This window comes from Varroa destructor, unplaced genomic scaffold, assembly GCF_002443255.2.
Source record: "Varroa destructor unplaced genomic scaffold, Vdes_3.0 BEIS01000004.1, whole genome shotgun sequence".
Classification (NCBI taxonomy): Eukaryota; Metazoa; Arthropoda; class Arachnida; order Mesostigmata; family Varroidae; genus Varroa; species Varroa destructor.
The window spans coordinates 39,481,589-39,497,225 of record NW_019211457.1 but is presented as its reverse complement, the minus strand read 5'-3'; the positions used below and the strand labels follow the sequence as shown (position 1 = coordinate 39,497,225).

Sequence of the window (15,637 nt, the reverse complement as noted above, 5' to 3'; positions counted from 1 at the left end):
ATGAACTTCCTTTGAAGGGCAACTTACGATGTTCTGAACGCCGTTCGTAACAGATAATTCAGCACTTTCACTCAGGTTTTGTCACAAAATTTGACTTCGTCCCGGCTTGATGTGCTACTACAGGACTTTAGTTTTCAAAATGGCGACAGCCAGCGTAGCTGCTCGTCTGCCAGGACGTGGGTGCGCGAACGAGCGGCGAAAGGGCGGAGTTCTGGGGGTGCTGTGTTTGTTGAGGTTGTATCTATCTGTCTCTGATGTGTGATGAACTCGAGAAGAGTGGAGCGAATCGGCCTGCAAGGCACAATTTCCATAATAGCAGAGCAGCTACAGCTAGCATGATACCCCTGCTGCCAAAGTTCGAGCTAGATGAAAAGGGTAAAAGAGGGACAGATCTCGGCCCGAAACCTTCCCGAGCTTCTCGCTGACCCGATGCCGGGAAAGGTCTTGGAGCTCAGCACAAGTCGGCCTTTTCGTGATGATCACGAATCGCAGATCTGTCACTAAATAGAATCTCTGGATGATATTCCCACTCTATATGGTATTACCGTACCCTCTCGAATTGTAGCCGGTAGCCGAGAACCAGTAGCCGATAACAAGTCAATTATAGACAGTAGGTTTGCACTAGCAGTAGGTACATTGACCGGCTTATAGAACTGGTAACGCCAAAAAACAATGACGGGATATACGACCCATAGCGAAATGGCGAGCATACGATGAAAGCTCAAAATGTGCGTGTCATTAATTTCGAGACTGTACTATATCGTTACCCATAGGATGACACAACCAGCAGCGGCAACGAAATAGCGTCTTGCCATTGTAATTGTCGTCGTCGTCGTCGTTGTTCGCAAGGTCAGATTCGTGCTCACCCACTTCGCTTGCACTTGGTGGGACGCCAGATCACTGCTTTTAGTTGAAAACAACGGTAGCAGCAGTCAAAGCGCAATACCGAAGGGTGGTATACGGGCGGCAAATGCAGCCGTCGTAGCGAGAAGATTGTCAAAAACATTCTATTTGCAGGGACCGTGCTGAGTGTATTGTAACCGAGAGCCTCGACCTATTGGTATCGAGAAAATGATCGCGGTGGCAGAAGTAATGACAGAAAAGCACTTTTAGATAGCTTCGTTCACTACGCTCCACCATCGACTGACTGGCTAGCAGTGGCCGCTAGCTTCTGTTGTCCTGTGCAGTACATACTACATCACTACTGGTAGAAGACATCCGCTTCCAATAAACATGGCTTCATCCTATCTCGAGGTCTAAAGGTTAGACGTGGCTATCTTGGCTGAGACACAAATGAAAGTGATAGATCGCCGTGGGAACCCCACGGCGACCCCATTGCTTCAGTTACCCATTGGCATTTTCAGAATTTTTGTCTAACGCTCGAAAAAGAGCGATATCATGACTGGACTTATCGGCTAGTTTAATTCTTATTGATACCATATGACACATGTGAATAGAAACGTAATTAAGAGACTCTTAAATATATAAATCTCTCTGTTTGCTAGAGTCGACCACTCTTAGCTTGCCTTGGACCATAAAGCAAGAACAATGGACTATTGGCATGAGTAGTTTTCTAAGTCTGAACGATAAGTGAATGCTTCCTACCTTGCCGCTCATCGCTCAGGTGCCTCCTCGTCCCGGTATCTGGAAGAGAACAGAAGTATGAGATTTTTAGAGACAAGGCTTAATTGCTTGCACTTACCTTACAGCAACTATAAAGGCAACCCGTTCGTCAAAGTACAACGTTGTACTGATTTGCTGTGCAATGGATACCATGACCCAGTTGCTGGAAATTAGTGCCTTGTATATTCTATATATATATTTTGAACAAGTGTAGCAAAGTAAAAAAAATTTGTAATGTTCAAGCGGATACCGATTATTTGGGTGGTCATATAATACAACCCATAGGTTTCAGCGCGAATGTTTTAATCGTAGCTTCCGCCGACAAGTAGGTAGGTTATTGAAGTTACCATGTGTTTATGACCATATAACGATATGACAAATGTACGCGGCGATTTTTTCGATCGTTGCCAAAAGGCCTGTGAGCAAAAAAGTACCCATCCATATCTATACGTAAGTGAGGTGTAGATTCACGCAGTCTCAATACACCGATAGCCAAAAGCCGTAGCTAAATGATGCATAGAGAGATCAAGTTCCAACGTCTTTCTCAGAACACAGCTGAAAGGGAGCTTGTGATCTGCTGTTGCCGATGCTACGGTGATTAAAACGAGAACTTTTGTTATGGAAGTATACGTAGCTCATACGACGTTTTACCGACTTATAGAATTTCCTAATACGATCGGAAACCAATAAAGAACCACCTGTACACATTTATAGCATTACAGAGCAGCTCTTATTTAGGGTATCTGTCGAGTAGTACTTCGTGAACTACAATATATTTGATGTACTTTAGTTAGTTATCAGCTAATTCCTACTGATGCAGCTGTGCGAGTATATAAGCATTTATTAATAAAATCGCTACTAGCCATCTGGTCCTGATCCCGTCGTATCCGATTGTCCTGAATCGGGTTCACAGCTGAATATCATGCAATGCGAAACTGCAGTTAATTTCAATGTGCCGCTAGCACAGCGCGAGAAAACTGCGTGGAACGAGAGGGAAAAAGAGCGCCCGCAAGGGAAGAGGCTGTGCTGGACATTCAGCGAATGGGTCATTACATCCGACGACAATCTGTGCGGTCTGCAAGCGCGCCTGGCCACATATCCAGCCGGTGTTACCACTAGCTTGATTCACACAAATCCACACCAGATACTCGCACCGATATTTATGTATATTTATGTATGTCGGTGGGTATATATAGAGGCGTCAGTATACTCAATGGCGGCGGCGGCGGGTACGCTAACACCGACCATATGCATGCTTCGCGCGGCCTGGCACGTGGAAGCTTAAGACCATTTAGGTGGGTGTCGAATTCGTTCAAGCGTACTCCAGAAATCCCTTCTATGCCGTAAATGCTATATACCATAAGCAGGCCATACAGACACACCAACGAGCCGGCTAAAAGCATAGGCTGTACTGCACTCTATCAATTTTGGGCGCTTGTTATTAATAATTTCTCTGTTTTGAAGGTAGATGGCAGGAAGAAAATGTTCGACTGTCTGAACAAGTTATTACCTACGCTAGTAAAATTTGAGCACTCTTGAAAGTGCTTGATGTACTTTATATTTTACTGTATAGCCTAGCAATATCCTCGTCAGACGGAAACCGACTCCTCAATAAAAGCAGATAAACAATATAGCAAAGGATAATAAAAAGGCAAAAAGTAGGAGATGTATTTGCAACGTTTCGGGATGGGCTGTGGTAGACAGAGTCGATCGTTTAAACTATAATACGATTAAGGCGCGCGTTGGCTCCAGCAAAGCTAAGTCGCTTACCGGATTGCTCCGTTTAGTATTTTATCTTACCCAAATAATCGCCAATAGTTCATCGGATGATTTTTCTAATAACATAGCACACAACAGGCAAGGAATCGTTCTTGCAGATCACACTGTGTTCGGTACGACAATTTCGTTTCTAAAATATACGTAAACAACCCACTGCGGGACACTGCGTCACCCTAATTTAGCTCAGATTTCCAGGATACCAGACGTCATACTGCCAATATTCTACAACCTAATACAAAGCTGACAGGCGGTCGCAGCCTGTAAGACGAAGTAATCGGCCGCCCGATTAAAGGCCACCCCATGAGCAGCGAACGAGTTCTCTTTCAGTTAGCAGTAACAAAGGCCATGTTTGCTACTCTTGTAGATTTAACGTAAAAAGTGAGTTATTTCGTCTATCAGGTGTGGGTATCATCAGCTGGTAATATTTACGCTACAGCAGAAGCTCCGACAGTCGTAATAGCTGTTGTTGTTGTTGTTGTTTCTGAAAACGTTGTGGCGTGTAGAAGTGGCCCAGAGTGGCAATGGCGTAAAATTGCTGATAGCCATACTTCTGTTGCGATGGCATTGGGATCGTGGATGGTCGTCTCCGACGAGCTGTTGTTTCCTCCCAACGCGGCTTGAGGATACTAGAATGGTGAGTGGGCGGACCCTGAACGCCGGTAGCGCCACCTGCCAGGGGCCTTAGCCATAGCGTACTTTGAACCAGTTGGAGTGCAGTAACCGTCCCCATCGGTTCTGCCAACTTACTTAGGGTGGGTTTCTATCCCTTTCATGGACTTAGTCGATTTGTTGGTGTGTTTGCGGCAAATTGTGGCAAATTCTAGATAGACCCAGGGTCGCAGTCATCAGATGATAAATACTTCGTACAGACCTCGCGACGATGTTCGAGGAAGCTAAGAGGAACCAAAATATTAGCCGTTTCAAATATGGTCTCCCTAAACAAAACCTTAGAGTCAATCTCGATATGACAAACAATAGGTGTTGTGTTACGTCGTGAGCAACTATACGGTATCAGCCGGCTCTATGGGATCTAGCGAAATTTTCGTTTCGTTATATACAAGCTGTCCTGAAGACATACACGCAACTTAAATAATAATAGCTTTAATTCAATTTTTGTTGCCATATAATCAATAGATAAATTGCAAAGGGATCTGCATAAAGCGTATAGTTTTTGTCTGCTGGATAGACATTCAGACTCACAATCGTTCTGTTGACGATGGTGGCTTATTAACTCGTAAACCTCAACGAAATGTTCGTTTAGTCTTATGGTGTGTTATTGCCAAGTTGCTGCCAATGTGATCGTGGTTAGGTGTGAAAGAATTTTCCGGCATTTTTGTTCAACCCATTTATATTTATATAGTAATCTTCATTTTCAACAAGATAAATCCAGTATAGCGTGTTCGTTTAATATATTCAAGTAAATGGCGCCAACCCCTTTACTGTTAAAAAGAAGCATAAAAGGCGTGCTTATTTTTTTGGAGTACACTATTCTACTTTGAAAGTTAAATATCTGGGAGATTTCGCTTGTGCCGTCTTTTTTTTTAATTTTCGTAAAATCTCAAACAAAAAAGTCATTTTAATAAGTTATCACATATTTTATTTAAATTCGTTTTCTCATCATATGTTTCACTAATATGTTAGGGTGTCTAGCGTTTCTTCTGGTTCGATTCTTGTCGAATCCTGGTGACAGGTTACATAATTTTAACATGCACAACAATCTAAACAAGAGAAAATTATGCCAGATCAAAATACTTCAAATATTTAGCCCGACGGACCTTTCGAACGCATAAGGCGCTAAATATCGGTTATAGTTCTCGCGGGAAAGGGATTTTGGGGCATTCATACGGTTGTTTCGTAAATGTATTCATACGTTATCTAATGCCCCTACTGACTATTTCAGGGTTAATGCCTCTCCGTAAAAAGGGTCGTAGTAAATATAGCTTATACAATTTTGTGCCTTTGTCGATTCCTTTGCTGCTCGGTGTACCAAAAGCAAGCAAGATTTAAAACTTTTTAGCAAAAACAAAATTTTTCGCATTATGGTATCCAGACAGCAGCATATCCTTTGAAACACGCTTTTTTTTTTACTTACACTGTGTTACTGCTGTTTGGATCACTTAGCACTATGGGCTATTGTACCGTAGTTGTGATTATAATTTAACTAAATGCGAACATTTAAAGGGCTTGTATAATTCATATTTGCAGTATATCGAAATTTACTGAAACCGTAATGCACATTAAGAAAACATTTTCTAAAAAAAGCTTCGTCTAGATAGGGAAATGCTGTGACATTTTCAGGCAGAAATCTCGAACGCTGTGTATATAACATTTACTTTATATACGTATATACACAGGTGAAACATGTGACGGTATCCATATGTATTAACTCCTGATCGTCGTTGTCGAATCGGAAGAATTGTATTTGCTGGTTTAATTATACGTAACAACAATAACGTAGCATAACACTATTTTAAATTTTGTTTAAAAAAAAATTAAATTTTTGTTAAAATTTGTTTGTTGAACTTAATTGAAAACAATATTCCGAACTACACATTTGCTTTATAAGCGTTTTTTTTTTGTTTAAGTAAGTTTGCCTTGAATCATTACTGATTTAAATACATCAGTAATAATTTAATTCTTTGCTACGTTTAACAAGCCATTTTTTCTAAAGTGATACCTTATAAGACACCTTTGACAGTACAAATGGCTCGGTTAGATTATCTAATCAACCTAGTTCAAACCTAACGAGCTTTAATAAAGATTTACTTATTTTCCGTTTGATTTTTTCCAGTACATATAATTATGGGTTATTACGCTCAAATACAACACCTTATGTATAGTGAACGCTTACAGTTCGCAGCAATAGAAGTATAATACTTGGAACGGGTAAATGCGACTCATGTACTCGTATTGCTATCGTTATTGTTACAGAATCAACCTGTCGAAAGCTATGTCCAACTGGCCGAAACGATGCGGTTAATCGAATGTGGCGGCGATCCAGACCGGAGGCTGGCCGAACGCCTTCAGTACGAGGAGGACAGGTATTTAGCGGAGTTGATAGCCTTAGAAAACCACCCACGACCCGGTCGCGAACCCGAGCATGTGATAAAATTTCGAGCACTCCTCGCACTCCATAGGGGGCTCTCGCTCGTAGACCCTCGGTGGGAGACCATCGATCCTACGCCAGATATTCATGCAATGTTCCAAGTGTTTGATGACATGTTCTTCGAGAGCAGACTGCGATTTTGTACGATCGGCTGGAGCAAAGCTGACGAGATGAAATCCTGTGCTGGACAGTTCGGTCTCCAGGACGGCTTTCCTAGGATCTGGCTATCGCATCCACTGCTTTTGCTGCGGCCGCGTTCCGATCTAGTACAAACCCTACTGCATGAGATGATTCACGCCTATCTTTTTGTTACTGGTATGGCAAGATATGAGGGACGAGGTGGACACGGGCCAGAATTCCATAGACATATGAACCGAATTAACGCACTGGCTAGATGTAACATAAGGGTTGCTCATTCGTTTCACGACGAGGTTAGATACTACAGGGGTCGCTATTGCGGTTGTAACCAGCCCTGTACACACCCAAATGCAATTTATATCGGCATGCCTGCGGTGCTACCCGCTTGCCAATGGTGGGACTTTTATGACCATTACTACGGGTTAATTACCGAAGGGTCGCAGTACCGAAGATACTAATCAGCTAGAAACGAACTCGCAGGAATTCTTGGCCGTGCCTTGACATGACACGAGTCAGCGTTGCTGATCAGTGTTGAATTTTACAGAGGATGGAGGTGATAGAAAGAAAAGGTCGCAGCACTTCGTAGCCTTTGTGTTTACGATTCGAGCTGTCTCACGTGGTAACATACAGCCGAACAGCTGTTATTGTTATTTGTCTAATGATAACGATGGTGAAGCTATTGGCGCATTGTTTCCTATTGTGATCTTTGCAACCTAAACACATTAATCAATGCTTATTATAGGTAACTGTCACCAATGTATACTAGTCGCCACTTTATTGTATCATTGTTTATTTAATTCGAAAACGCATCATTATAGGCTATAAGTAAATCTGACCTCTTATGCCTTCCAGCGTCCTAACAGGCAGTGAACTGAGGCTGAAATGATGTTGAGAGAATTGAAGTTTTTTAAAACTCCAAGAGATCATTCTAAAAATACGCGTTAAGCACGAGGCTGTTTTTTAATATGTGGCCTATTCGAACAAGTCGTTAACGAGACCTTCTGCATACGAAACCTACATGTTACTTTGTATCTTACATGAGATATTTACGACGCAATATTCTTCGTGGAATCGGCAGCCCCACGCAACGCTGTCAGCCGTTAATAAAGCTACAAATAAATATAATTTTATTTAATAAAAATAAGGATTTAATAAAAAAAAAACTATAGCTCACATTTATATGGAATTATCGAAAAAAAGTTTCAAGCCAAAGGTTTTTATTTGAAAATATAATTAAGCTAAATATGCGCAACAATATTCTACCGTTTATCTGCTAACAACATAGTCTCATTAGTGTAGATTTTCTATGGCTTCTAGGCAAAAAAAGCAAGCACCCTTTGTGACAAGTGATCCATGAATCCCTCCAGTAAAATTTATTCTAATTATTTTATTGAAAAATTTTAATTGGTCTATTATTACGAGAAGCAAAATTATCAAAGCTGAAGCAGCGAACATTTTCGAGCTGTTCCTTTCGATAGCGTATTTTAATTATAAACAATATAAATTATCGACCTAGCCAACATGTGTCCCCTTGACACCGCTTTATACCCAGTTTTTACATGTCGCGCCTCAGCTCTCAGATGACGACAACGTCAATCCGACGCGACTCATACCACCTGAGATCTACAACTTTAAAGGCTATTGAGATAGAAAAATGGTTAATAGATTTTCGATAACCCAATGTTTATGACCCATATCATTTCCAGTGAATCCTCGTCGTGTACTAGATAGTAAACAGTGATGAGTGCGGTCTTCATCATTAGAGTCGATTGCGTCTTTCTGTTTCGATAATGTCGATACAAATAGTTTGTCACAGTTTGAAAGGCGCGGAATTAGAGGATTACATTTATTGGCTTCTTGTAATAAAGCTATGATCAATGACAAGGTGTAGTTGCTTTCAATATGCCTGTTAAGAAGGGCTAGTTATGTGTGTAAGCTGAGATATATATTGGGAGAGAGTGTTGCAAGTCCTCGCATTGAGTATACTGCTTGTCCATATGCGAATCCTTGTAATACTTTTGAATTGGCTAATGCAGAATCTGTGACTTCGATTGAACAGTATTGTAATGTAAAATGCATGCTCTTGGAAACATTTCACTTTCAGCAATTTCAGCCAGAAAAAACGTAGTCCTCCAATTATCGCGTTTCGGTGTGCTAACGCCACTGTGACGAGTTGGGGCATCTTAACGAGGTCGAAGTATATTACTGGGTCCATTCGAACGATTGCGAGAGACCGGCGTCAATATAAAATGTCTTCGATGCCCTACGCTGATCTATGATGCCAAGGAAGGCTTTTCAGAATTACTTCGACACTTCTACCCTCACGTACTGCGGCAACAAAAATTCTGAGCCTTAAGAAAACAGGCTATCTTTGAAAGAAAAAGTACTACAAAAAAAATCTTGATTGGTTGCTTAAATATGTAGGGCAAAGTTACTCATTGATACGAGAATGTGCTTCTATTGATAAAAATGCGGATAGTTCTCCTCGTATCGGATGTACTGACCTCCTAGCCAGTGTTATTTTCTTTTCGATCGTCCATAAGGATCACCTTTTGTGCAGCTTGCAGATACAAGAAGTTAGTTCGGTAAGTCGCTTCTTTCAACTAGCTATTATAAATCAAATCGAAGTACATCGTATACTATCTGAGTAGCAACAAAGTGTATTGTCGGACTCATCTTAAGTAGCTGTTGATTGATGTCTCCATTAAGCCAGAGGCCGTTTGATGAAACTCAATCGCGGGACCTCCCACGAGTGCATGATGTCATGCCACCTGTCATAGTAAATAACTGCCAATCGGTAAACAGCAGTTCAGTATTGTAATACAGGACCGCCAATGTGAATCTAGGAACAATCGGAATAAACTTTATCGATCTATGAAAACAAATATAATGGCTGGGATTTAGCTGCGTGTCGAAACGGTGTCGTGATGAAGGTAAGGCTTGAAAATTAGATGAGGCGAATATTATATATTAATAATCAAACAAGTGAGGTAATCGTGTACAACCTGTCTGTTCACCTGCCTTTCCATTTGTCAGTTGGACTTCCATGCTTACTTCGTATTGCATGCCCGTCTATTGATGTGTTGTCATTGTTTTTTTAGGAACTAATTTCTATCTCTGTTTTTTGGGACGCTAGGGCTGAAGCAGGAGTTGTTCGTGTGAGCATATTTTTAGAAAGGTACACCGAGTTTTTTTTACTTTGAAGGGCGGCCTTTAGTTATACGCCTGTTTTCATTTTTTAAATGGTAATTAACACCGATGACATAACGGTGCTACTTCGAGAGGCCACAGCTACGGGAACCAATCAGTTGGTAACACTCTATATCCAGCTTATCCCTTTACATGCATACAAAGCATGAACCTCTGTTTAGTAATAAAGTTGAACGACCCAAATAAAGACTTATCAGATGTAATAAAATGTGCCTTGTTTTAAAGTGTATTATCAGTATGGTACATATAGGTGCTGTACAATGAAAAAAACTATATGTGAAAATATCTTGAAAATTAAAAATGGAAGAACCGAAAAAAGAGGTTTTTCAATGCCAAACGTATCGTTGATTTAAAAAGAAAAAAAAAAAAAAAAAATCGAAATCAGAAAATGTTTTCCATTTTATTACTAACATTTCTTCAGAAAAACGAATTTTCATATCTGTTGCGTTCTGTTTTTAACTAGTCTTATCAGACGAAGTGTCCCAACAATTAGCTAGGCTTGAATGAATCGTTTTCAGTTTTTTGAAACTTGTAAAATGTAGAGAGAGCGTGCTGGGTCGGCCTAAAATGCTTCTAAGTTTCTCTTACGGTACGGGTTATGAAGCGCATGCGCCGGCGTCGTAAATACGCAGTGTGTTTTCGCAGCACTGCTGGTATGCCAATAACATTCTAATAACTGCTATCAATTGAATCCTCTAGGAGTGGATTGAGTGAGCGGCGCAAACCCACGACTGTTTCGGTGGAACTCCGAATTAGTAGACGTTCTGATATGGGTCCAATTAGAATCGATTCATTTAGAAAGAAATCAGACGATTAGGAAGTGGTACGAAGGTCAAGATGAGTACCAAGTAAGACTGCTTTTATGTTGTATTATTTCAGCCGAAGTGTCAGACCAATGTTGACCACGAGCGGCCTGCAAAAGACGCTTACTAAGCTATATAGCAGGTTCTCACACATTCGTAATCTGTTATTGAGAATCCGACTTCAAACGTGCTCAGCTTCTTCATATTTGAAACGATTTCCACTAACTTTCTAAAGCGACAGATAAATACAAAGACATAATATCCGTTAGCTCTATCGGCAGCGTTGAACTCTTATTCGGTGCCTCTTCAAGAGACTCTCTTGTTGTTTGATAGCGTGAAAATGGCAGGCTCTATCTCCAAGAGTTCGTTTGGTTTTGTACGACGTAAAAGATGCCATGAAACATATATCTAGGTAAGGAAACGATCTTTGGTAAGCCTGGGTTTTTGACAGTCATGATAAAAATGTATCGGCAACCCGAAGCAACTGTCGGCTTGCAAGTCAACTTCCCGGACAACCACTTGCCATTGCAAGTATACATGTACAGGTTATATTATTATAATATTTGCGTAAAATATGGGATCTGATTGGGGCCATATGTTAGCTATCTATCTAACATAGATGTGATCTAGGGAATAGTACGAAACACGAGTGCCACTGCCGTCCTCTCTGGGTTATCGATATCGTGGCCGTACTCAAAGTTAGTAATAAATGTGTCTAAAAAAAAAAACTACAACGTCATATAGTGTAATTTTCCTTATTTTTTCAACACTTTTTTAATTAATTAATACTATTTGACCTGGTAAACACAACTCGATGCACTAATACCGATTCCAAGGGGCTTACGTTCCATGTTCTTATTTGTTGCCGTATTACCTACCTATAGGCTAGCTTAATATTGCCTCATAATTCCGATATCGAAGTTAATTTTTAGAACTTAAATGCACGGTGATATCAGTCAGATTCGATCCACAAAGGAAAATTCAATCAAAAGGTTTTATCTAAGACCTGTAAGAATAAAATAAATCCTCTGCATTTGGTTCATAATTATACTAGTCATGTTTAGTTCATTACGCAATTCAAACGCAAAATGATACTATAATAATATTGAGTAGTCATTTGGCCGTATTTCCACACATAAAAACAGACCTCTTGTGTATTAGCAAAACATGCGGCACAAATAACGTGTTTTCATTGTTATAATAACTAAGTGAGTAGTTCTTTCTCCAATCTTGGCGAATCTACAAGGGAGAGATGGCGTATTTTTTTAGTGTTAGTTTAGAAGAATGGGTAAAATTAATCAACCATGAAAATTCTGGTTCTGAAAAAAAAATAACCAAGAGCGTCTGGATTAAAAGTCATATTGATTCAACGTTTAAAGAATAATAATCATATTTTTGATATAGTTATTCTCATTTGTTATTTCAGTATCACTAGGACAATGGAATCGTTAACGTTATAAATATCATCATGATCGATATGAGCTATTTCTCCTCGTAAAACTGTGCTTAAAAATCGATCCTCTAAAACTTGCTAGAATTTGCTTTATAATTCCTTCATAAAAACTTTTTTATCTGGGTGTCTATTGAGCGACACAAAATGTATATATATATATATATATATACTGTCATTATATAATAAAGAATAAACCAGAGATCTAGTCAGGAAGTGACAATGTCATAAAATTTTTCAGTGACGTTGTAAATTTGAACCTATAAAAACACCATATTATATATTTCTAATTTCTAGCAGAAAAAGTAACTAATTAGATATTCAAAACCATCGTACAGTTATGTCTACATAGGTTACAAAAGGAGGTAGTAGGTAAATATTGGGGGTGTAGGGGAAGACTCTAAGCTAATAGGTAAACTGCGACTAGTAAGTTGTAGGTGTAGAACGATTAAGTTTGAGAAACGTAACTTAATTCATTGTATAAAGTGAAAGTATATTTGAAACACCATAACTGCGATTGCCATTACAATTTTCAGGTCATCGTAGCTGTATTGTTAATTTTAAAAAGTGCTGCCCCTTGGGATAATAGGCGACATAACCTTCGTTGGGTTCAGTGGCGAGCTCCGAATCCCCAACAGATAGCATGGCACTCGGTATTTCCTGGACTTCTATCCGAAACTCTCTTGCCCGCACCCGAATCGTCTCGTAGCTGCGGAACCATTGAAAGCCTTTTCGCTTTCCCGTAGTCGTCCGTTGCCGCTCTAATCGGAAGACTACGAGAGTAGAAAGACTCGCCTTTGCTTTTCCCTCTGTGGCAGTACTGCTGCTCTCATCTACGAGAGGCTGTATAGGGGCAAGGGGGTTATGGGGATGCTCTTTTGGTGGGGGCTCGACATCGCAGCACCAGCAACTAACAGAAGTGGTGTGCTAGCTGACACGAATGTGGTGTGTGTGATAAGCGAGAAAATTCGGATATGTTCCGTTATGTGCGCGTATGCACAAGATTCCTGTCTATGTTTCGAGGATGGGGGTATATGCCGAGAGCACAGGGGTACAACTGCGAAGCTAGTTGTATGTACGAAGATAACCCTTTTTGTATCACATTCGGCGAGAGAGTCCCCCTAAGCAGCTGGCCGTTTGTGGTGCTCTCGTTCCTTTTGCCTACTTCGGGAGGTTCGGTACCCATTCGCTACCCCTCTGCTCACAAACACAGTTGCCGCTGCTTGCTCCACTGGCACCGGCAGTTTAGTCTAGTGCCGAATAGAGTTTCCCGCAAGACTTGTTCACGAAAGCGGGGTAACGAAACCCGCACTCACCCGAGAGACGCCCGTTGGACCTTTATCCCGGTATCTTGCATAGTACAGGAGTTGGTTTTGACCCAAATACCAAAGAACAGAGGTCGGAAAAATGAGAATGCGTAACCTAATATTTTAGCAAAGAAAGCAAATAATAATTATTGCAGCTAGGAAGTGACCCGTTATGCTGATTTGTACGTTGTCCTGGTATAGAATTCTAGTTAGGGTTGTTTTAAAGAGGTGGCTGCACGAGATCATGCGTATATCATATGATTAAATAAGCAGTATTGTGTACGGAATATCTCCGTACATTTTATTACTCTATGTATATATAGATACATAGAGTAATATATAGAGACAAAGTGATTTAGACATCTTTTCCTAAAGCCTCGTTAACGTGCTATTAGTGAAAGTGTTTGTTCAAATGAAAGACTACTAGAGTCAATGGTAAATCTTACTTCCTAAAATCTGTTATACGTCGACTGGGTCCTTCAGCGTACAGCTGGAAGGACAGGTTAGAAGCTCTTGCCGAGGGCATGCCCGTCACATATCGAAAAATCGAATCAGTTGACCATCGAGACACTCCTGAGTGGTCGGATGAGGTCGGATACGGGTGTTAGTGTTCGTTGTCCGATCGGCGCAGCTTCTTCTCCTGATTTGCTCGGAAAGCTGTCGCATGGGGCTACGATACCGAGACGGATACAGCCACGGGCTTAACATTGACGCGTAATTTGACCAGTTGCAAGCGATCCGTGAACCCTGTCTAACGAATCTTATTTTCGCTGGGTTGTGTGTGTACGGCGGTGATTGTCAATTCTGAATGGAGGGCTAAAAAAGACGACCATTTTATCATGTGGCTAGGACAGCATGGTTTGTACATCGTATGAAGTACTGTTCATCATGTCGGATAAGGTGACCAGCCCAGTTGTCGTAGAATAGACAGTAATACTGGTCATTTTGTGTGGCAGCCTATTTACCCTGTTTTTACACTTCAATAGACTTCCACGCCGAATGGTTGGCTTCTATTGCCAAGAACCATGTGGATCAATCAGTCGAGTAAAGACATAGGGCCTTAGCTTAACTTTAGCGTCTCTCAGTTGTAATACCGTTGGCTCTATCAGAGAGTACTGATTCGGCCGCACATCAATAGCTAAGCTTTACACCTGGCCTAAATACACAAGCACACATACATGCTGCTTGCTTTATAGAGACGATACCCAGACAGCGTTGTCAATGGGAAGAATAAACGTATCACTTTGAGGATAGCTCGAAGTCTGATCGAAGAAGCGCTGTCGGGTTGTAATGGTGCTGGCGGGATTGTGCCGCAGCGGCAGTTGCACACAATCTACGCGCGGAAAGAAGTTTGCTGGCGGTGAGTGCGATAGCTCTGTTTGGCTTTAAAGCCAACGGAACTTTAACTGGTAAGGAGTCTCAGTGCAGTCTCTTTGCCTCCTCGGTTGCCTTCTCAATCCTTGCAGGAAGGTGGTAGGTGGTTAAAGACCGAGCTAGTCGTGTAGGGCAGAATGTGAAGGTATTGCATAAGAAACGCTCTCGACACTTGGGCGAGACGAGCGGTTGGTTCTTCACGATCTTCCCTTCTTTTTCTCTTGGTCTTTCTCTCTCGATCTTTGTCCGGTTTTGTGTGTTCGCCCCTTTTTCTCGGCATGACTGGCTGGCTGGCGGACTTCGTCAAGTATCGGGATGTACCTTTGTAAGGAAATTGCCAGTGGCACGGCCAAGCTTGTCGCGACTTGGCATGATCGCTCCGCCGCGCATATCCTGAAAGGATTCACATCGAATCGAGACGAGAGGACAGCGACCGCTCAGCGACAGGGCAACAGCAGCACAGGACATGCCTAGCCCTTTCAATGCTGCCTATGCTGCTACGGAAGAAGCAGAGATGGGATCGTTTGGGGACCGAACGACGGACTCTTTTAATGAGCAGATTAACACTGTTAAAATGGTTTTAGTTTCTGCTTGAACGAACCAAGAATTACTAGAGCGGAATGCAATGATCATGAAGGGTACGTACGACCATGCATGTATCTTGGGTCTCTCTCTGTCTCCGGCCTGGGCCTTCATCTTCACTGGTCTGTTCCACGCTGCCATTGCCGCTGCTGGTGGCACCGGTGGTGTGCGCGACACAGAGCGCCATGTGCGCTGTGCCAGGCAGGCAGGCAGGCAGGCCAAACTGTAAACTGTACCAGGCAGTAGCAGTATCAATGGCTAAGGC

The 15,637-nt window shown here is 41.5% G+C and overlaps 2 protein-coding genes across 12 annotated transcripts in view; one reads left to right on the top strand and one right to left on the bottom strand.

The window, feature by feature from the left end:
• Positions 1–15,637, bottom strand: part of LOC111249422 (uncharacterized) — a 195,007-nt gene that overhangs the window by 19,639 nt on the left and 159,731 nt on the right. For 9 of the 10 annotated variants that reach the window (XM_086989104.1, XM_022803281.2, XM_086989101.1 and 6 more), the window contains one exon: positions 1,606–1,644. In XM_086989104.1, the coding sequence (XP_086845230.1) occupies positions 1,606–1,617 (12 nt within the window). In that variant the 5' untranslated portion in view covers positions 1,618–1,644. Of the gene's footprint in view, positions 1–1,605; positions 1,645–3,423; positions 3,632–15,637 lie in introns of those variants that run through there. The other variant, XM_022803282.2, reaches the window with a different exon arrangement.
• On the top strand, positions 3,683–8,530 carry LOC111249426 (DNA-dependent metalloprotease SPRTN-like). Of its 2 annotated transcripts, XM_086989105.1 has the most exons (3): positions 3,683–3,780; positions 3,906–4,036; positions 6,334–8,530. In XM_086989105.1, exons 2-3 carry the CDS (start codon positions 4,034–4,036, stop codon positions 7,102–7,104), a joined length of 774 nt encoding a protein of 257 aa, XP_086845231.1. In that variant the 5' UTR covers positions 3,683–3,780; positions 3,906–4,033; the 3' UTR covers positions 7,105–8,530. The 2 variants fall into 2 exon arrangements, with proteins under 2 accessions (XP_086845231.1, XP_022659022.1); XM_022803287.2 differs by having other exon boundaries at positions 3,751–4,036.